Consider the following 22,934-nt stretch of genomic DNA (forward strand, 5'->3'; position numbering starts at 1 on the left):
GTCAGTGCAGACAATACTGAGCTAGATGGACCAATGGTCTCAGTCAGTGACGGTTTGTCCATTAGGACAAGAGGGGCACTGTGCCCACCAGTCTCAGCCTGTGCTCAGCCAGCCCCCACCTGCCTACCTTCTTACTTAACTAGTCTGGGGGAGGCACTGGCTTTCAACTTTCTCTTTAGTCTCAGCTTTGCCCTTGTAGAACTCAGCAGGGAAGAGGATGGGGACAAAACCAGCATTTGTTAGGTTCCAACCATCATTGGCTGTAGCTCCACCGGCCATTTGCTCTGGCTCCCTCTGCTGTTGGCCTCCCTGCCTTCTGCCCCATGAGTCCCAATGGGCACCAGCCTCCATCACTCAGAATAATGCAGCTTTTGATGTTGCTGATGCTTGAAGAATTGGCCTAACTTAGCGTAATTGCCTTTGAAAGTGAGTATTTTTTTAAAGAGCTGCTGTTACTTTGCTTTATTTTTGTGTTAATTTTTTAAATGAAAAATGAAGGCCAACTCTTCTGTTCCAGGTAAAAGCCCAAGGGAAGAACCATTGAGTAAATTATTGCTTCTACCCTCAGCCAGTGCTGTCTGAACTGAGGTGGTATAATATTAAGGTCAATCTTGGTAGCCTTTGTGCCATAGGTCCTTTCCACCATTTCCCTCTTCCTCCTCCCCACACAGGTGATAACTGGGAACCAATTGCTTAGCAAGCAGCATAGGCCAGGATGCCATTTTATAGACAGGACTTGCTAGTCCCTCTGCTGAATTGCCCCGATACTGGAGATGTAAGACAACATCGTTTTCCATTCTACCTTGGATTTGTTGGATGCACCACCATTTCCGTTCAGCTGCAGTTCACCTTCTGCCAAAAATTACATTATTCGTCTTAGTGTCCACTGTAGCAAAGGTACATAATTCATGTAATTAATTACATAAATTACTTAAGTTGCATTATTCCACTCCATTCATTTCAGTGCAAAGGAAATGCAATGCAATTGGGGAAAACATGATCAATGACATACCGCGTGCAGACTGAAAACAACAGTGAATAGATCGTACTTGGCTAGACTGATGTCTGTGCTGGACATGGGTCAGATAAGCAAACACTGGCCATTTCTACTCCGTTTTGTTTCCGATGGATTTCTCCAACACCCCTACCAGACACCATACTGAAGTGGAGCAAACCCAACATGCTTCACTGCCAGAGCAAATTGGGCAGGGTAGACCCAATCTCCTAATATGGGCAGGTTGCACTTACCCAGCTGAGGCTGTTTGATCCCCCTTTCCTCCTGCACCTTTCTCCCCTTCTCCCCTCATCCCCACAGCACATGTCTAAAAATCATGTGAAAACATGTTCCTTAAAAAAAAGATTTTAATAGTCTGTTGCAATATATTAATCTGTGATGCATGTTATCATAAAAACAAAACAAAAACCAACACTTCATGAGAGCCGAGATTCAGTGGAGGGAAGGACCAGAGATTGTGAGAGAGGCAGAGCCCCCCCCTTCCCCTCCCACCTGGAATACAGGCAGGGGCTGAAGAGAGGGAACGGGGGAAGGTCATAAAACTCCCATTGATTTGGTTCAGTTGGGACCAGGAAGGGGCCTCTCGAGCGGCAAAGGATTCAGGGAAGTTGGGCCAGCTCCAGTTGTTCCAATCCCAGCTGCCATCTGTGCTACAGCAGCACCGCTGGGCCTGCAGGCAGTGTGCAAAGGAGAGTAGGTGACGGCAGGTCTGGGCAGCCTTTCCGGTTCCAAATGGGGCGCCCCCCAGACCTGACTCCATAGGCCAGGGAGAAGGTACTGCCAAACTGACCTTGGAGATGCTGTAATCCAGAAGACAAGGGAGGGACAGCGCCTGGGGCTATAGTGTGACAACTGTGCCATCCTCCCGGAGGCTGCCCGCTCGGCTGCCCCTGCCACTGTGACTGTTCAGGGAGGGCAGTGAGCCCTGAGAGCTGTAGAGGGACAGGCTGTGCTGCAAGCTCTCGAGGAGGCCGCCATTGGGACAGCTGGCAGGCAAATCGCTCTCGATCACCAGGTCACCCTCTTCGTCGCTTTCCCCCTCTGCTGTGCTGCAGTTGCTCAGGTACTGGGAAGCCGGACTGGGGGTCTGCTGACTGGGGGTGCTGTCCGTGGACACGCCAGAGCTGCCCGAGGCTTTGCTGCTGCGGATCACGTTGTTGCGCTGGTTGGCCGGCTTGACGGTGATGATGAGGTTGTGGCTGTTGGCCACCATCATGTCCGTGACCTGGTCTAGGGACTTGCCCGCCACGTCGATGCCATTGACTTCCAGAATCTCATCATTCACAGCCAACAGCCCTGTGCTTTCCGCCAGCCCTCCCTTGACCAAGCGGGAGATGAAGATGCCGGGCACCTTCTCGACGCCATGGGGGGCCACGCGCACGCTGATCCCGTCCCGGATATAGAAGCCCAGGGGTTTGGTAGAGCCGTGCTTATGCAGCCGGACCCGCCGATGGGTCTCGGGCAGAATGTCCACATCGATGATGGAGGAGATCTGGCGGAAGTCCTGCGGCATGCCGATCAGCAAGGGCGGCTTAGTCCGCTGGTGCACTGGGCGGAGGAGCCCCTTTTTCTTCCGCTGGAGCGAATTGGAGGCAAAGACGCTGGTATCAGCTTCTGCTGCAAGGAAGCAGGAAAGCAAGCACAGATCAGATGTTGCAGATATGCATTGCTCAAGCTCAACCCATCTTCCCCAGCTGTCGCTATCAATTTCATGGAGGTTAAGGCTATTGATGGCTACCAATGACAGTGGCTATGTTCCACCTCCACAGTGAAGAGGCAGTATGTCTCTGAATCCCAGTTGTTGGGAATCACAAACGGGGAGAGTGCTGTTGCACTCTGGTCCTGCTAAGGGGCTTCCCATAGGCATCTGGTTGGCCATTGTGAGAACAGGTCGCTGGACAAGATGGGCTGCTGGACTGATGTTTTTAATCCTCGGAGGGTGGCAACAAGAGAGAGGGCCTTCTCAGTGGTGGCCCCCAAATTATGGAATGATCTTCCTGACAAGGTGAGCCTGGAGCCAACACTGTTATCTTTTTGGTGCCAGGTCAAGACTTTCCTCTTCTCCCAGACATTTTAGCATGTGTTTTTAAATTGCTTTTTAAAAAATGTGTTTTTAAATTTGTATATTTGTTTTTAATGTTTTTAATTGTTGTAAACTGCCCAGAGAGCATCGGCTATGGGGCGGTATACAAATGCAACAAATAAATAAATAAATCCAGGGCCAGCCCTAGGATAAATAGTGCTATAGGCATCCCCCCTTACCCCCCAACAATCAGTTTTGCAGCACTGCCAAGCCCAATCCTTCTTGTATAGCTTGTGCAGGACAGCAAAACCTCGCACTGTATTAAGCTGTACTGCTCTCAAGCTGTCCTAGCGGTGACCGTGAAAAGGGACGAGAAATTGATGGTTCTCTCTCATCAATTTTGCCCTCACTGGTACAAATGTGATCAGTTCAAGGATGAACTATTTGATATTGTCTCGTGTGTTCACTGAAACTACGTATATATCTTATGGTATGAGGATATGGGGCAGAGTAAAATCCATTTTGGGATTACGATTGTTTGTGGTTCAGAACAAGATATATATTTACATGAAAAATAATTTTGCCCTAATGCACTACAGGCAGTAGGCTCAACAAAGGCTGAGCTCAGCTCGGCCCCCAGGGCAAACACCCAGCTTGCCCACTCCTAAGGCTGGCCCTGCACATATCCATAGTTCCTTTCTAGGCTACTCCTCTTCGTGACACCCATTTTAAATGTATTATTTATTTGCTAAAATATTTTTATCCTTTTTGTGGGAGGGGTTATTATATGTATATATATATATATATATATATATATATAAACATAAACTAGAATAGAAGCATAAACAAGGCCATTCCGGGGTGTCACATTAGTAGGACAAAAGGAGGGGGAAAATACTTTATGCCATCCGTATGTCTTTTTTAGAAGCAGGTAAGGATGTACAGATCTCAGTATCAGTAAAATAACAGATAAACTCCCACCAAATTGCATAGAAGCACTCTGGTTCCTCTGTTCCCCTAGATAACCCATATATCATGAGTCAATTTTACATGATTGCCAGATTCCATAGATTTTTATACCACAAAGGTAAGTGGAGGTCTTGAGCAGTTTTTCATGTTTGTGCAATGGAAATCCGAGCTGCAGCCAACATCTGTGTAAGCAGTTCTTTTGCATGAAACTTTGTCGTCTGGGGGCTCCCACAGATTCAACAGGGACAGTTGTGGGATTTTTATCCCATTTCCCAGCTCTACTGGATTCCCAAGTTAGCTAAGTGATCGCGCACAATCACACGCAGTCAGCTATTGGAGAGGTGGTTGCCAGGGACTAAATTTCTATCTCGTACCAAAGGAGGCTTTTCAACTATACCTGTCTACATTTTTGCCAGCTGATCCGTCTCCAGGGAACTGCTGGTTCTCTCACAACCTTGGAATTTTTGAAATGCTGAACGTTTTAGCTTCATGGGAGTTAACGTTAACAGCAGAAACGTTTACAGCAGCGGAATGCAAAAATGTCTTTTTGGCTGGGCGGGCAGATGCCAGTGTTTTGTGGTATTTGATATAAATCCTGTAAGCAAGAAGCAGCACCAGAAACTGCATGGTTTACTCATTACCATAGGATGAGCCCCTAGTGTGCATTATATAACATGACTATACCTCCATTAAAATATAAACCACTCCCTTTGTAGGGCTCCCTGTTGTCGGGGGACAGGTGGGTGGGTGAATGGAGGGAGTAGCAAGGGGGAGAAATGGATCACCCTTTGACACGACAGCATGGCATAGACAGGTCATGACTGAGTGGTGCAATACCCCTTTGTGGTAGGACTCTACATCACTGGACATCAGAAGCTCAAATGCTGATCAGGTCTCATTCTGCTGGCTCCTTCCTCCCACCCTTCTCAGCCCAGGTCAGATTCTGACCCATGCTTAGATGGAATGTACCTGCCTATGCTGGGAGAAGAGCGACCCAGCCTCTTCTGGGATTTAGTTCTCAGAGCTAGCTATAGTTCTCAGAGTGGTCGAACAATCAATCCCTCTTCCCAGAGAATTCTAGAAATTGTAGCTCTGTGAGGCAAACAGGAGTCTCCTTGTAACTGTCAGCATCGTTAACAAACTACAGTTCCCAGCATGCTTTGGGGGAAGCCATGACTGTTTAAAGTGGTGTGATACTGCTTTAAATGTCTAGTGCAGATGTGGCCAGAAAGGGGAAAGACATCTTAATCTCAAGAGTGTGGCCCTCTCTCCTTTGCCTAGCGCTGAAGGAGAAACTGGACAGGTATTGCAGAAGGCTGTATGTATTTAGTAGCATCTGGAGAAACTCTGGGTTCTGCAGAAAACAGGATAGTTGACTCAGTAGGGGGTGCTCTTTCCTACCTTGTTCCCTCCAGGGATGCCTGCAGTGCAAGTGGGCTCTGCCATCTCTGCACTGCATGCCAACACTTCAGGGAGAGGTATGTGGACATGAGGATACTAGGGAGCTGGCAAGGCTTGAAGGATAGCCAGGCTGGAGAGAGGCTCCTTGCAAGGAATTGGCTCCCTGTAGCTGTACCAGGGAGAAATTAGCAACAGCCAAAGGGAAATCTTGCAGTGGGGCTGTCATCCAGTTCAAGAAATCAGAGGCTATTAGCGGGATGGGGTTTTACTTGATTCAACCAAACAACTGATTTTGCATAAATCTGCATGTGTGAACAGAATCATTCTGGGGGTGGGCAAGTTAAAAAAAGAAACTGAGTGCCACTTTGGTGCAGTGGTTCAAGCAAGCTGCAGTTGCTGGGGGCTGATGGGAGTTGTAGTTCTGCAACATCAGAGGGACCAAAGGCATCCCGTCCTTTGGCTACACCCCTCACTGGCCCTGTTCTGTGTTTTCCACTGAGTGCTTTTTGCCTGGCCAGAACATGTCCTTGGACTGTGATAATGCCTCTTGCTAACTTGGATGGAGAGATGTGTGCGCACACCTGTGAGAGAAAGGGGTGTGTGTGTGCGCAGAAACCTCTGACTTTGCATGGCTGGAATGTAGCCTGTGGTACAAAGGTAAAAGTCACATCCTTTGCTCTGCCCACATTTGCCATCTCTGCCCACCACTGGCATGCGGCCCCTAAAAGATTCCCCATGAGGAAATGTGGCCCTTGGGCTGAAAAATGTTCCCCAACCCTGCTCTGTATTGCTGGCCACAGACGCTTCTTCCACTGCAACTAGAAGGATGGACAATTCATATAGTACCCTAAAGAGGCTAAAGGTATTTGTGACAAGAGGCAGGATGGACGAGAAAAAGCAAGACTTGCTGAGTCAGAGCAGGTCAGTGCTTTTAATGCTGGCCCAACGGCTGTACTAGGTGAGTGCAAAGAGGCGCCCAGGAACTAAACTCATATAATTTTAAAAAACCCACAGCAGCCCCAGAAAACAGGGTTAGCAGCACTTTGGAACCCCTATGCAATGCGCCCTGGGACGAGTGTGCAATTGCACAAGCTAGCCTTGCAGATTAAATCCACAGAAATGATTCGTTTGTAGCATAGAAGATAAAGAAAGAAAGATTTCCCCTGTTTACAGGTTTACTCTACCTGTTTGCCTGGAGGAGATTCTTGCTTGCCACAGGAGACCAGGTGAGTGATGCGTTTACGAGCCTATGCCTGTGGCAGCTGGCCTTTTTTTACTCACTCACTTGACAGAGCACTACACAGGACTAGAAACTTCTGAAAGTGGAAGGGAAAGCGGCTATGCCAGGTCACTGTGCTCTCATTCTACCAAGCTTGTCAGACAGAACTCCAAAGATATAAATATCGCACAGTGTTTTTGGTGCAGCAGCTTATTTTTAGCCCAGGGAAACCGTGCAGGGCGCTGGAATCTCTTTTTCCACCCTAGCAACCGGTCCAAGCCGTTCCAGCTCCGGGTATTGCAGGACCCTTTGGCAAGATGCCCTCTGTGGGCCTCTGTCTTGGAGTGGGTCCTCCCTACTTTCACCAATGCCCATTCAGACGCCCTCTCTCTCTGAGCTCAGTCTGCACTCACGGCCCAGGAGGAGAGGAGCAGTGAGGCAAGAGGAGGCCTGCAGGCCTTTTCTTTGCTCTGAGCAGGCAGAGACAGCGAGGAGGGAAAGAAACTGGGCTAGCAGAGGCAGGGCTGGCAAGAGGTCCTGGCAATGCCGGCCCTGATGCCAAGCAACCAGCATCATCCTACTTGGCAACCCTGCAGCAGCTTCTGTGCTGCCAAGGCAGCCAAGACCAAAAGCACAGGGCTGAGGAAAGCACAGGGCACAGAGATGGATGCATACTAGGGCATCCATGTATCTTGCTCTATACAGGACAGTCCCATCCGGTCCAAGTCCAATTTAAAAATGAAGAACCCTAAGAAGGGGGAGCAGGGACCCAAAGGTAGAGAGGTAGTGGGCTCTCCAACATTGGAGGCATTCAAGAGGCAGCTGGACAGCCATCTGTCAGGAATGCTTTGATTTGGATTCCTAAATTGCACAGGGGGTTGGACTTGATGGCCTTATAGACCCTTTCCAACTCTACTATTCTATGATTCTATGAAAGTCGCTCAACAGGAGACAGAGCAATCACACATAGTTTTCCCGAGGCTATGGTCTGAAGGCACATGAGGCCAGCACCCTGCTGAAGCTAAGCAGGGTCAGGTGTGGTCAGTGCCTGGATGGGTTTCTATCATGAAAAGAAAGGCAAGGTATAAATGTAATAAATAATAAAGAAATAAAACATTTGCACATTTTATGCAAATTGGAACTCTCTCTTTTTTACGCAGTGGGTAAGTGGCAACCTAAGGATGCTCCTCAAGTCCGAGCTCAACAGCCTTTGCTGAGCTCTGACTGGTGGGTGAATCAGCCGGGAGCAGGAGGCTTCGAGCAGGACACAGGAACAGGCCCTTCCCAAGGCCTTTTGCAGCAGATGTGGAAAAGGTCTGCAGCAGGCAAAACACGAGAGGATGTCTCCCCTATGCTCCAAGCCTGGATATGTTTTAGGTGTTTGGGGGTATCTCTGGTATTATCCCCAATGTTTCATTCATCTGTTTCCTGTGACACTGCCATCCAGTCCTTGCAAGAAAAGCTTAAAGTCTGCAAAACCTTAGATTTGGCACCTTGGTAAAATAGACTTATGCGGTTTACCTAAATAGATAGATAAATAAATAACGTCTGTCCCATTCAAAATAAAAAGCTGCCCTCTCTAGACAACACCGAGGGCCAAAGAAAATAAAAACATGCGAGCTTTGCACAGGCCCTCTGGTTTCCAGAAGGCACATTCCCAACACAAAGAGTTGCCCTGGGACTGCAGAACTGAAGGGCTTTGAGAACTAAGGACCACTGGGAGGCTGCTACCCACTGGCTCAAAGGAAGAACATTGGATGGTGAAGGGGTGGCCAACCTGGACCCATCCATTGGCCAGAGAGCTTGCTTTGCCCCTCCCTGTGAGAAAATTGAAAAATGGAAACTTATGGCTACCCTGTGAATAGGGATTTCATGGTAAGTGGTATTCAGAGGGGGTTTACCATTGCCTCCATCTGAGGCTAGTCCTCCCCAGCTGGCTAGGGCCTGCTCAGCTTGCCACAGCACCACAAGCCAGCCCCTTCCTTGTCCGGAACTGCCAGCTGGGGGGCAATTGCGCTACTTGGGATTATGCAGCTTGCCCATGGTGCACAGGTGGCAGGGCACATAACCCCTGAGCCACTCCCTGTGGGGGTGATCTTTAGCTGGCCCTTGACACCCAGGAGACATGAGCGGGGATTTGAACTCACAGCCTCTGGACTCACAGCCAGGCTCTCCCCACTGTGCTATACCAGCTGTCGTGAGAAAATTATAGTGTTCTTATAAGTGATCTGAAGCAGTGTCTGACTGAGTTTCCTTTTCTTCTGCTCCTCTCCTAACCCCCTTTCCTTTTGTGTTGTGTCTTTAAGCATGTAAGGCTGAGGGCAGGGGTGCTCTTATTACCGATGGTTGTAAGTCACTCTGGAAACCTGTTTTTGGCTGAAGAGCGGGGTAAAAATACTTTAAACAAACAAATGCTGTTTGGTGAGATATACCTAAATACAGAAAAACTCATTTTTGTCCCTTAGAACAGATTTTAGATACAGAGCATCGTCATCACAAGACAGCAAGAACTATCCCTAAATACTGTTCCTTGAAATACCTCAGTGTTATCCCTACTCAGCAAGGCTCTCCATGTCTCTACCCACAGCCCTTCCATTCATCAGGGGTATTGCTACAGGAACAGACAGCACAAACACCAGAGTCTAGTGCAGAATACATTCAGACCAGACTAAGTCAGTATTAAAAGCAATCGACACTACAGGGGCCCTGGTGTCAGCTGACCCTATGTGCTCCTACCAACCGGTTCTGTCTATGAAAATGATGAAGTTAGGAAATGCTCTAGCACTGTAATACCTGAGCACCATCAGAGGGCATAAAGTTAGAGTGCAATCCGTGCCAAGTAAGTCCTATTGAATTTAATGGCGCTTACTCCCAGGTTGATTGCAGCCTTAAACTGCAATCTTATACACCAGATGTGGGGAACCTTTGGCCCTCCAGATGTTGTTGAACTACAGTTCCCATCAGCCCTAGCAAGAACAGGAGATGGCTAGGGATGATGGGCGTTGCAATTCAGAAACGTCTAGAAGGTTTCCCACGCCTGCCATATGCACTTTCTTGGGAGCAAGTCCCACTGAGCTCAGTGGAGCTTACTTCTGATTAGATGTGGCTAGACTTGCACTGTCAGCCTCTAACACTCTTCCATGGCCTGAGCATTAAAAGCACTGCACACACAGCAAATGACACACCCACAAATTACATGGCGAACGTGCAGAATCTAGTATCTGGCACAGAAACCAACTTCTGCACATCTGATCTTTTGTTTGTTTATTGTGTTTATATCCCGCCTTTCCTCCATCACAGTTCTCAAAGTGGCACACATAGGAGATTTCCATGTGTTCTCCCTTCCAGGCCCCAGACAGACCTAGATCTGCTTAGCTGAACCATGTGCGTTTGTTGCTGTTTCTAAATATCAAGTTACTAGTCCTTCTGCCAGCTAAGACAAGTTTATAGACAAGGGGGTAGAAATAAATGAAATTTTACAAGCCAGCTGAGGGCTGAGTGGGACTTCTAGGTATTGGGACTGTTGGTTTGTTCAGTTCCTTGCCCTTTCTCACAGCTAGCAGAAACTGACTAATTTAGGCAACACACACATATACTAAACAAATTTCCCTACAGTTTATTCAATTCACATAAATTCACAGAATCTGGAATTTTAGCATAATATATTGCTAGCCCTGGTCTGATTAAATTCTTGCTCCTGTAGATAACAGCTCTTATCAGACAGCCAGGGTGATATTGTGGTTAGATTAGGATCAGGGAGAGAGCCAGTGTGGCATAGTGGTTTAAACACTCTCCTCCTCATGAATGGATAATCAATTCCCACAAAATTGAACAGGTTTCCCATTTTAAATACCTTGGGTTATTATTTCACTCATCACTGTCCTGGACTCCCCATATTAGAGGAGCCATCTCTACTGCTCGAAATTCAGCTAATGGCATCCGAAGGTTCTTCTTCACTAAAGGAGGACAATATATCCCGGCAGCCATTAAGGTTTTTAGATCTAAAACTATTTCCCAACTTCTTTACGGGGTACCTTTATGGATTGGCGCTTTTAACCCCTCAATGGAGGCAGTTTTTATCCCTATTTCTTAGACAAATCCTAGGTGTTCCTAGATGTGTTCCATCGGCGGTCCTCAGGTTAGAAACTGGTCTAGCTTCGCTTAAGTCCCAAGCCTGGAAGGCTGCCCTAAATTTTTGGCTTAAAATGTCATATGAAAATTCTTCTGGCTACCTCCCTTTACTTTGGGAAGATCCCTTCATCTCAACATGGGCCCAAACGTATACAAACTATCTTGTAAGTATTGGCCTTTCAGCTGAACATCTGGCGTCTCAGGATTTAAAGTCAGCTAAGCTTTCAATCCTGACCCGCATTAGTGACATGGACTTTCAAAGTTCCATCACCGCTGCCACTTCGACCTGTTCCCCTATTCATTTTGGTTTAAGTTTTGCGCCACTACTCAGTGTCCCCTATTTGGAATACCTCACGATCCCTAAATATCGTCTAGCCTTTATGAAGGCTAGATTCAACTGTCTCAACTCCGCCCTATTAGAAGGGAGATTCCAGCGCATTCCTTATGCAAATCGCTTATGTCCATGTGGTGTTAACGGCATAGAAACCTTATTTCACGTCGTCTTTGAATGTTTTTTAGATGATGATATTCGTTCTAAATTTATAACTCCTATTATAAATTTCCTTACAAACCACTTACTTTTTTATCTTCTGTCTGCGGCTAGCAGGGATACTACCTTGCTAGTAGCTAAATACATTTTTGCGGCCCAATCAGCTCGGAGGGTATTCACCCCTCCAGATGTTCCCATTTCTCCATAGTCTTATAACTGTTTTATTGCTCCATTGTTTTTACCGTTTTTATTATGAGTGTTTTCGCCACGCTATGTAACTGTTTTACCGTTATTTTATGATTGTATCTTCGTACTTTTGTATAATTGTTCATAGCGTTATATGTGAATGTTCTGGTCTATGACCATAACAATAAAGAATAATAATAATAATAATGCATAGTGGTTAGAGTGTTGGACTATGACCTGGGAGACCAGGGTTCGAATCCCCACACAGCCACGAAGCTCGCTGGGTGACCTTGGGCCAGTCACTGCGTCTCAGCCTCAGAGGAAGGCAATGGTAAACCACCTCTGAATACTGCTTACCATGAAAACCCTGTTCATAGGGTCGCCATAAGTCGGAATCAACTTGAAGACAGTCAATTTCCATTTTTTAGGATCAGTGAGAATCTAGCTTCCAATCCTCAATCAACTGCGAAGTTTGCAGGGGTGACCTTGAGACAGCAACTATCCCACCCTACCCAACCTTGCAAGGCTGTTGTGAAGATAAAAGCAGGGGAGGGGGAGAATGTTGTACACCTCCCTGAGCTCTACACCGCCTTCAGCAAAGAGTGATGATGGTGAAATCAAGAGAAAAATAAATAGAACAAATTAACCAAGTTAAGAGAAGAGTGAGTTCTGGTCCCTCCTCAACACTTCCTTACCTCGTTTCTGGATAATGATCCGGAGCAGAGGATTGGCAGAGGACAGTGCCTTGTGGTAATTGTCATCATTGTTGATGGGCAGCAGGTCACCGTGGATATCTGTGTACCCCAGCAGGACATCCACGCAAGGGATTTGGTGGACTCTCTGGATCAGCTGGTAGAATTCCTGGAAGCCGCCCACACTGGAGCGCTTCATGGCGAAGCGGCGAAACTCAGCATCAAACTGTATAAAAAGAGAGGCAGGTGAAAAGTAAAGCAGAAATTTGCTGAAACTATCCAACAAACCCAAGAAAAGACTTGCTACATGCAACAGCCACCTTACACCTGCCAAAGGACTTTGGACTCTACTTCAGTTGCTCACTTAGATTTCTCAGTCCTTGCTCTGAAAAAAACAACAACCCTGCATAGCATCCTCAACAGGTATGCCTGGGAGATAAAATCCCTAACCTTAATGCAGAAGAAGGGCACAAGTGTTAAATAAGACTTTTATTGTTATAACCATCTACAACTCCAGGTATATCAACACTAACTACTAGAAAAGCTAACTACAATATATAAAGGCTGTTAACCTGGGGAAAAAACATAAAAATCATTTGTAGCAGTAATCTATGTTTGTTTTAACTACCTAGATTTAGCATACTATCCATGCTTTCTGATGAAGGGACCTGGGTAATTCAAAAGCTTGCACACAAAATTTTCAGGATCTGGTCCAGCAAGAGATAGAGCCTCCTGTTTTATATTTCTTGATCTCAACAGATGAAAGAATTCCTTAAAAGTGTCTGTGTGGCCCTCTGTTTATACTACATTGGGACTGCGTATTGAACTCACAACTGTATCTTAGCCCAGGGTTCATTTAGAAGTGGTTAGAAGGGATCAGCAAGGTCCTCTTCATGCATTTCTTTTTCTTTTTTGTTATTTTACCAGCTCATCTCCAATCAAAACTTTGGGATCTCTGCTAGGGGAATGTGCCTCCCTTTCCCACCTGCACAATGTACAGGTACCAGTCATAATAATATTTACATAAACTCCTCAATATCTGTATTCTCTTTACTCTGCATTTGACCAGATACAGATATACCCCTCAATCATGTAACCAAATTGCCTTTTGGGGAGAATTGCATCATTTAAAATAAAATAACAATATGATTTCTCTAATCTTATATTTGCTGTGGCATTTCTTTTAACTTCATCCTTTTTATCGTGTTTTTTATGTTTCTTTTTAAATCTGGAAACTGCCTTGGGGTCCCGTCCAAATGTTCTGGAATCAATCAATCAATAAATCAATTGACAAGCCCTTTGGCAAAGAAGGATCTGTCTATAGGATTGCTTCTCCCCACAAGAGGATAATGTTCCACCCCTGAGAGGCAAAGAAAGGTACAACAACTGTTCTAATGCTGGGACAATGGGTAGAGCACTGCTTTGAATGCAAAAGGTTCAGTCCCTGGCATCTCCAGGTTCGGCTGAGACAGACTCCTGCCTGAAACCTGAGCAGCTGCTGCCAGTCAGTGTAGACAATACTGATCTGGATGGTCAAATAGTATAGACTTAGTATAAGGCAGCTTGCTATGTTCCATCTGATACTTAGACATATTGTTCCTAATTAATACAGAGGTACAAAGGAGCGGCAACTACCAACTTAGGGGTAAGCAAGGAGTATACTGCACATATAGGACACAACAGAGGTGAGGAACCTGTGGCCCTCCAGATGTTATGGGACTCTAGCTCCCATGAGCCCCAGCCAGCATGGCCAATGGTCAGGGATGATGAGAGTTGTAGTCCAGCAACATCTGGAAGACCACAGGATTCTCATTCCTGGGGAACAGACAACAGTGTAATCATCCAGGATCATGGGGGTGTGTGTCATAGACCCATTACTTTTTTGGGAGCAGGGTCCCAGCCAAGTCCCTATGAATGAGCCAATCAGCATGAAAAGGGAGCGTGTTAGGCATTGAAAAGAGTCCTTGTCCTTTCATGCTGACTGGAGCCAATCAGAGTGAATTGAGATGAGTCAGCCACTGAGAAGACTCTTCTCAAAAGCTAACACACAGCCTCCTCTTTCACGTTGATTGGCTCCTAGGGACATCTGTTGTAGTGTGGACTTGCGAGAAGACAAGGGAGAGCAAGAGAGATGAGGGAAAGTTGAAAAGGGTGTGTGGCTGTGAGGAGGTATGGCGTGACAATCATGAAGGGAGCCTGCACTTCTGAATTTGCCACTACACTACTGGGAACAGACAAGTGAAATGGGGATGGATGTATCTAGGAACAGCAACAAATATTATTGGGAAGGAGTCTGGATTTGCTACCATCCCTAGGCAAGAGCTAGACCAAAGAGATTTACAGCATCACAAATACTCACCACCATCTCCCTTCCCAACCCAATTCTGATCTATTTCACCTCCCAAACCCCAAATCAATCCTGTACCAGACTGGGGGCCCAAAGCAGATCACCAGTTCTGAAAAAGCTTTCCCCTGCCGTGGTGGAAGTGGCGGGGGAGCTTTTTTCTGCCAAGGGCAGCCTACTGGCAATGGGTGGAGCTGGAGTCAACAGTGGGTGGAGTCAACAGCCAACGCTTGGTGGAGACGCCTCTTCCTTTTCTCTCTCATTCTGCCACCTCCTTTCTCTCTGTTTTTCCTCTCCTTGTCACCCACATGAAATCAGGCCAAGGGTGCAGGTGAACCCACCCCTGCCATACAAGAACAAGATTCCAAGAGGAATGGCCATAGCTCAGTGGCAGAGCATCTGCTTTCAGTGCAGAAGGTCGCAGGTTCAATCCCTGCTATCTCCAGATAAAACCTGAAATCCTGGAGAGTTGCTGCTGGTCAGCATAGACGGTACTGACCTACATGGGCCAATGGTCTGAACCAGGATAAGGCAGCATCTTGAGTTCCAGCCCAAATGTGCACAAAGAGGGATGCCCCCTTGCTGGGAGTCTTTTTTTCCCTCCAGGCAGGATTCTCACAAGCTATGAACTGCTACAAAACCTTATGGGAAGCACCCCTGAGATTGGGTGATTCCCCAAATGGCGGAAACACCACCAGCTCTAGGAAGAGACAGAGAGACAGAGAAGGAGGCAGGTGAAAACAATATCAGGCCAAGCACCTGGTGGTCCTATTCAGGCTGGACTCTTCCATCCCTCTCCAGCAGAGGGGGAAACCTGCGGCTCTACAGATGTTGCTGGACTCCAACTCCCATCAGCCCCAACCAGCATGGCCAATGGTCAGCAATGGTGGGAGCTGCAGTCTAGCAACATGTAGAGGGGCACAGGTTCCTCACCTCTGCCCTATAGGTTCATCTACCACCAATGGCCTTGCGGATAAGTCCTGATGAGTTTTCATGTTTTGATATTGTCAAATGGTAATTTTATTTGTAAGTCGGCAGGTATACCATTGGTCCCAGCTACCTTGGTATTGTCTACACTGACTGGCAGCCGCTCTCCAGGATTTCAGGCAGGACACTTTCCTAGTCCTCCCTGGAGAAGCCAGGGGTGGAACCTGGATCTTTTGGATTTGGTTCCTTCATGGTGGGATATAAATTTAGAGAATAAACAAAGAAAGACTATTAAAACCAAACAGGGAAGATGGGACCCTGCCTGCCTTGTACTAGATCAGCCTGCTTGGGCATCCAGCACAATGTGGTGCACTACTCTGACAGGCCCCATCTCTCTAGGGTCTCAGGCAGAGATCTGCCCCCTTACCTGGACTCAGACCTTTTAGCTGGAAATGCCAGAGGTTTAACCTAGGACCTTTTGCACACAAAGCAGGTGCTTTACCATGATGAACCCTCCCTCCACTTAAAGTCAGCAGATGCTTCAGAAACGCTGTATAGCCTGGAGGACGCAGTGGGGGACTGGTCTGTCCCAGCCAGTGCCCTGAAGGAAAAATTTCTCCCTCCATAGAAGACCGCAGGTTTAATCCCAAGGGCCAGTTTGTGTCAATCAGGAGGAGAAATTTAAGAAAAATCAGCTCGGTTTTGCAACCTCCAGTCTGAAGATGGAAGGGGAATCGGAATCTCTCCTTGCGTTTGTAATGCTTTTTTTTTTTGTAACTGAGGGGGGTTGCATTGTAAAGGATCCCCCTCCGCTCTCTATGATTACGCTCCCGAAGGCGTGTTAATCACACCGAAGAAGGCAGAACTGCATGGCTGCTGACCGATCATATAGACAGTCATATATATTCCACCTTCCACCCCTTCCAAATCGGATTTACCGCTGGATCAGTCTGTAGTGCCGCCGATTCCATGCCCCCCCCGTTCCCAGGATTCCTCCCAGGCCCCGATGCTAAGTAGCCACCGGTCTGAAGCCCGCTTCTGGTGCACCGTTGTATAACCGGTGGAGGGCTCCGGTATCTTTCTCGGGAGAAGAGGGTTGCCACACATACGCTCCGCATCGAAAACAAAAATCCCCCACGGATCGGAGCAATAATCCTCTCTGTCGACAGTCTCTGCACCGCCGAAGGATTTTAAGGGGGGGGTGAAGCGCAGAAACAATCGGCCATCCGCTAGGCCAAGCCAGGCGTGCACGGCAGACACCCGGGACAGAGGAGAAAGCGGGGCAGGGCCGGATGCGCCGCGCGAGCCCGTCAAGTGGCGGGGCTGCAGCGGTGCAAACAGTAAGCCCGGCTGGGGAAAGCGAGAGTGAGGCGGCGGCGGCAGCTGCCCGGTGCACCTGCTGCAAGCCGGATCGAGGCTGCCCCCAGCAGGGCAAACGTGAGCCGGACCAAAGGGAAACGGGGGAGGGAGAGGGGGCCGCCAGACGGAGCTCACTGTGGTGAGTCTGGGAACCCACCCAGAGTTTGAAAGGCTACAGCTCCGCCGCGATGCGCAGAGCTTGCCTTGCTGCTGGGAATCCTCCTCCTCTTTCTCCCGGGAAAAGCAGCAAACAGATTTGGTTCCCCACGTCCCTCGCCGTCTCAACCCCCCCCCCCGAGAGTAAGCGCGCGCTCACCTTGCTCTTGACCTCGATGACGGGCTCCGGGCTGCGCGCCGGTGTGCGGTGGTGCTTGGCCATGCTGCGCCGGGCAGGGCAGGGCCGGCTTGCTCCTCCCGCCCCGCACTGCCGCCGCCGCCGCCGCTCCGCTAGCAGGCACAGCAAACAGGAGAAGGCGGTGAGGAGGGTGGGAAAACTCACCGGCCATGACGTCAGCCCCCAGCAGGTTAAGGGGATGCGGCGCGATTGGCGTAGGCCGGCCGAAGAGGGCGGGCTCAGAACGTCCGCGCGGCTACGATGGAAGGTTGCTGACAACGTCGCCTAGGTAACCGGGGCCCGGGGCGTTCCAAGGTGTATCCGACCGAGTGAAATCAAAGGGCGGGCGAGCTGGGTGGCCACTCGCGCGCGTGCTGGGGGAATCCTCCTCCGCGGGGTCGCCTGGCGTCTCCATAGGGCAGAAAGGTCGACTCTAGCCTTTATTAGTTAATTGCTCGTCGTCAGAGGCTGTAGCAGTTCCTTTTGTTTTTTAAAGCCGGCGTTAAGCTTCAGAATGGACAGCAAGCAAGGCTGCTGTTGCTGGAATGAGTGCGTGAATCGAGGAATTGTCTGCAGAGTCAGAGCAAGGCGGGTTTTGCGTCCAGCCTGGTAGAAAGCGCCAGGGTAAGACTGATAACTTTCTGGCTGCCATCCAAGCTCTCTGCGGCGGGGAAAGAAGGGAGCATGAGGTCAGGACGGCGGTATATGAGAGCCAAGGCGCCTCGTCAGTGGCAAGAAGGGAAATGGGTGGGAGGCCCCTCATTTTGGGGGCGGATGCACACAGTGCTTTCTGGCTCCCGAGACGCACACAAGTGAGCTGAGGCTGAGTGGACAAGCCTTCCGTGCTACTCGCGTGTCACCCTGCAAATGCTAATATATTTTGGATTTGCAATTATAACCCAACTTTATTTGAGATGCTGTAACTTTATTTACACTCAGCGCCCCAGGAAGCTTGGCTAGGCAGTTTCGCGCCTGCGACAATCAATTAGATCCACATTGGATTGATTCCCCACCCCCTGTAAAAATGTACTGGTGCACTAGAGCAAGGGGCAGGACCTGCGGCCCTCCAGAATGTTGACCACCAGCTCTCATCAGCCCCCCCCCTCAACATAGGCAATACTCAGTGATGGTGGGTGTCGTAGTTCAATGGCATCTGGAGGGCCACAGGTGCCACACCCCTGTACAAGAGAGTAGGAAGGCTTCAAGTAACACTAACAAGTCACCCCACTTTCAAACAGCTTGAAACCCATTTCCTAAACTACGTGGTTCTAGGGGGGGGAGAAACTTCTCTACCAGAACTGTGGGACTCACTGCCATAGAATGCTATTCATCCACTGATTTCTTAAAAGGACTAGAGAAGATCATGGCGCATGCAAGCTCTAAGTTTTTCAACATTAAAATCCCAAGTGCTACAGAGAGAAACTCCAAATATTTTATGAAGAATGTAATTCATATTTCAGAGTAGATATATTTGCATAAATAGACAATGTGCATGTCTCTAATTGTACTAGTCTGGGTTTTCTGCATGATTATGAGGTATCTGGATTGTATTGTTGACCGTTATGAGAGCAAAGAATTTAAGGAAGGAAAGAAACATAAGATTTTTTATGTGCTGAAGAAACAGCCAGATTTTATGCTAGATTAAGAACTACACACTTTGACTCACAATGCACAGTGAGACATGCTGTTGCTGCTGAATGATTACAGCTTTCTGAATTCTTTTAATTACCCTTGAGATGGGGGATCATGTGACCTGAAATGCACTGGGGAGTATCAGAGCAAAAGAACCGAGATTTTTTTAAAGGATTGAATGAACAGTGTTGATCAATAGTGGAGACTTTGTCCATTATTTACTTTGCCCATGGAGCAGATGTTTTCTATGGGGACAGTGTCAATAGTTACAGCAGCAGTGACCCTTTTTGTTGTTGTCTCACCAGAGATTAGTATGTTTATCTCTTCTGCTAGTTTCTACCAGTATTCTGTGAGGTGTGAAATAACAAAGACGAGAGTCCTCTAGCCATGGGTAGAAAGCCCAATATAGAGGGTTGTGTTCAGTGCTAGTTCTTGCTCAGAGGAGACCCAATAAAATTAATGAACATGACTAACTTAGATCCATTCATTTCAATGCATGTTTTTATTGTAATAATTGTTTTTATGATGTTTTGCTTTTATACTTGTATGCTGGTCTTTGACCATAATAAATTTGAATCTTTGAATTCATTTCAACGGGTCTACTCTGAGTAAAACATATTTGGATGCAACCCAGAGTAACCACAACTGAAGCCAGTTGTTGCCAGTTTACCAGTTTGGGAATTCTTTTTTAGAGCTGCAGACTTGTCATTTTTTGCTTTTCCATTTGCTCTGAACCCTTATAAACAGGGATAGGGAATTAGGGGCCTTCCAAATGTTCTTGGATTCCAACTCGCATCAGACCCACAGTGGTTGAAGATGATGGGAGCTGTAGCCTAACAAAACCTGGAGGGCCACAGGCTCCCTACATCTACTTATGATGCAGGGGAGAAAATCCCACCCTTAGCCTCTCCCCACATTTCTGTCAAGCAGCAGCAACCCTAGGCATATCAGTTGCCTCTGGCATGTAACGTAATGTAAACCTCCTTTCCCCAGGATCCCCATTTGTTCAGCAGGAAACAGCTAAGGAGCAGTGCACATGGAGTTGTGGGGTGGGACAAGAAGAGTGGGAGGGGCTTGAGGGGAGGCTGGTGGGCCAGATGGGGAAGCGTGGTAGGCCATATCTGGCCTGCAGGCTGGAAGATCCCTACCCTGGTGAACAGACTCTCATTTTCTCGGGTGTCTTCTCCCACCAATGCAAAACAAAAAGCACTCCCTAGTTTGTCCCCTTCTACACTGCCCCCAACACTGCCCACAATCCACACCACCAAACTGAAGATGAACAGAGAGGAAAGGTAAACTGCACTTGGTTGTGTGTGTGTGTGTGGGATATATCTTCAGAAATGGCCTTTTCCCTGATTGGGGCAATTATGACCACAGAGCAGAAAAAGGACAGTTTCTGGCACATCATCCCACTTACTGGCCACATAAGGAACTACTACCATTACTGCTCAAGGGTAGTATTCAATGCTAGTCCTACTTAGAGTAGACCCATTGGAGTGAATGGACATGAGTAACAGGTTCATTAATTTCAATGGGTCTACTCTGAGTAGGACTTAGTTGACTACCACCCAGTGTTAGCACTGCACTCAGCAACCTTAAATTCTTGGATATTTGTGTGCAAGATTGCAAAATGCCTTGTAATACAGAGGCCCTTCATTCTTGTGCAGGTCCAAGTATTCTCACGTACCTGGCAATGCTGATTGATTCCCATGCATCTGGGATGATGGCAGAGAGCTTGCAGTTCAGAGCAGAACTGAGTCTTCGTTGGTCTTGATTTAAGAATTAAGCGCCGCTTTACAGTGGAATCTCAATCTCTTTATGCAAAGACAGACAGTCACACAACATCTTGTCATCTTAAAGACTTTCAGATCATTGTACATGAGATGCCACTTCATCAGATGCATAAAGTTAGCAGATGCACAATATACATACACATAGGTGGAAAAAGAGAAAATGTAACAGTAGGGCTCAAGGGGTACAATGTATGTATATGGATGTATATAATCCACCTCCCAACTGAGGATACATTTGATAAAGTGGCCTCTGGTGCTGGGATGGAAAACCTGTGCCCCAAAAGCCAAACTTGGCCAGCCAGGGGTTCAAATTTGGCCTGCAAAGCCATTATCACCCAAAACCACACACACCAGCCCCACATCTGACATCATATGAATGAATGAATGAATCTTTATATTTACCCCGCCCTTTTTCCAAAACTGGAACTCAGGGCGGCTTACAAATAAAAAACTACACATAGGTAAAAAACATACAAAAATATACAATTAAAATAGAATTAAACTATTCGCGACATTAAAACCATGAAACATACTAAGACAATTTAAAACATTAAGAATAGGACCATAGAACAATACAACAGACCTTATGAGGCCCTATCTTAAACATCTTCTAGTCCAAAAGCCTGTTGGAATAAAAAAGTCATTGCCTGCCAACAGAAGGATAGCAATGAAGGGGCCATTCGTGCTTCCCTAGGAAGAGAGTTCCAGAACCTGGGGGCAGCCACCAAGAAGGCCCTATCTCATGTCCCCACCAATCGCGCTTGTGAAGGTGTTGGGACTGAGAGAAGGGCCTCTCCTGAGGATCTCAACGCCCGGGCAGGCTCATATAGGGAGATACGGTCTGACAGATAGCCTGGACCTAGGCCGTATAGAGCTTTATAGGTCAAAACCAGCACTTTGAATTGTGACCGGAAACAAACTGGCAGCCAGTGGAGCTGTCATAACAAGGGGGTTGTATGGTCCCTGTAACCAGCCCCAGTTAGCACTCTGGCTGCAGCTCTTTGTGCCAGTTTAAATTTCCGAACAGTCTTCAAAGGCAGCCCCACATAGAGTGTGTTACAGTAATCTAAACGGGATGTAACTAAGGCATGCATCACCGTAGTCAAATCAGGCGTCTCATATGTGGCATTAGGTGCAGGGCAGGTAAAGGCATGGCTGCCAATGCACAATCAGCAGCCTTAACGTGCACTCCTAATAGGACATGACCAAGGGAAAACAGGCTTTAACTCTACCACCTATTAACTGATGGGGGGCATAAAGCTGAAGCCTCAGGCACTTTAAAGCAGCACACAGGGCTCTTTGCAAAACGTGTTTGGTGCTTTGAAGTCTCAACTTCAGGACTTCAAAGCGCCCAATCATCTGACATCATTGTAACATCAGGTGACTGTCAGGTGAGCGGCCCCACCTACCTGTCACATTCAGTCTGTGAGGCTAGATCTGATAAGGATCTGGCCTGTGGAGCTAAAAAGCTTCCCCACCCCTGCTCTAGTGCATGAACATTTCTGCTGCAATGAAGTCTTTAAGATGTTGCAGAACTCATGTGTTAGTGTGTGTGTTCGCTGCAACAGTTTAGCGAGGCTACCCCTCTGGCATCTCCATGTACAGACTCTTATTAACATGAAGCACTATTTTGAGTAATGGGCTCCTGCTGGGAGGAAGAGTGGGATATAAATCAAATAATAAATAAATAACAAATGAACAAGGCCATGTGAGAATATCTGTCTCCCAAAGGAGCTCTGTCCCTGGCTTCTGGCATCTAGTATTCAATGCTGCCTGAGGCAAGATACTAGCAGACCCATTGAAAGGGTGATGGAAACAGGCAAGATTTCTCAGGCCTGCCTCTGGTGGGTGAAGATGGAGGACACTTATTACCTGGAGGCACATAGCTGACAATGAACTCCAAATGTTATGCACCCTTATGAGCAGAATTTAACAAAGCTGGGGTGGGCGATAAGCCCAATCCCATCCAAACTCATACACAAGAGCAGTGGCATAGTTAGCAAATTTTGGGCTGGATTTAATGGTCTTATGCACCCCCATTGTTAGGTCCTGTTGCCTTTGAGGGATGCTCTACCACTGTAGCTCAGTCTTGTCTACACCGACTGGTAGCAGCTCTCCAGGCAGGGTTTCATACAGGGGACATTTACAGTTATATCTGGAGATGCTGAGGACTGAAACTGGGACCTTCTGCATTCAAAGCAGGTGTTCTGCCACTGAGCTGCCTCTGCTTCTCCCAGCCATTAAAATCAGGAATGGAAGAAAGCTGCCAGGGGCAAGTCTTCAAAATGTGAGTCAACATGTCCCTCCCCAGCCCCGTGAGATTGTTGTAACATCACCAATTTTAACTTAAAAAAAAAGTTTCTTGATGCTAATCCTTTATTTATTTTTGGATCAAAGTCTTTAGATTCCCCCCCCTCTT

At 47.5% G+C, this 22,934-nt stretch overlaps 2 protein-coding genes across 7 annotated transcripts in view; one reads left to right on the forward strand and one right to left on the reverse strand.

Annotated features, from left to right (window-relative positions):
* Positions 1 to 1,344: 1,344 nt before the first annotated feature.
* On the reverse strand, positions 1,345 to 17,763 carry PARD6A (par-6 family cell polarity regulator alpha). 3 transcript variants are annotated; one of them, XM_061594487.1, is made up of 3 exons: positions 17,073 to 17,763; positions 12,130 to 12,352; positions 1,345 to 2,629 (listed from the first exon to the last, which is right to left on the reverse strand). In XM_061594487.1, the coding sequence occupies exons 1-3, from the start codon at positions 17,133 to 17,135 to the stop codon at positions 1,854 to 1,856; spliced, it is 1,062 nt and encodes a 353-aa protein (XP_061450471.1). In that variant the 5' UTR covers positions 17,136 to 17,763; the 3' UTR covers positions 1,345 to 1,853. The 3 variants fall into 3 exon arrangements, with proteins under 3 accessions (XP_061450471.1, XP_061450470.1, XP_061450472.1); XM_061594486.1 differs by having other exon boundaries at positions 1,345 to 2,632; positions 17,073 to 17,761; XM_061594488.1 differs by lacking the exon at positions 17,073 to 17,763 and adding an exon at positions 14,970 to 15,153.
* The window catches only part of LOC133369312 (uncharacterized), a 52,682-nt gene continuing 47,108 nt past the window's right edge, over positions 17,361 to 22,934 (forward strand). For 2 of the 4 annotated variants that reach the window (XM_061594480.1, XM_061594483.1), the window contains exon 1: positions 17,438 to 17,714. The gene's annotated coding sequence lies outside the window, so the exon portion shown is untranslated. Of the gene's footprint in view, positions 17,380 to 17,437; positions 17,715 to 22,783; positions 22,803 to 22,934 lie in introns of those variants that run through there. The other 2 variants (XM_061594484.1, XM_061594481.1) reach the window with 2 other exon arrangements.

The sequence above is a fragment of the Rhineura floridana genome, chromosome 13 (assembly GCF_030035675.1).
Source record: "Rhineura floridana isolate rRhiFlo1 chromosome 13, rRhiFlo1.hap2, whole genome shotgun sequence".
Lineage (NCBI taxonomy): Eukaryota > Metazoa > Chordata > Lepidosauria > Squamata > Rhineuridae > Rhineura > Rhineura floridana.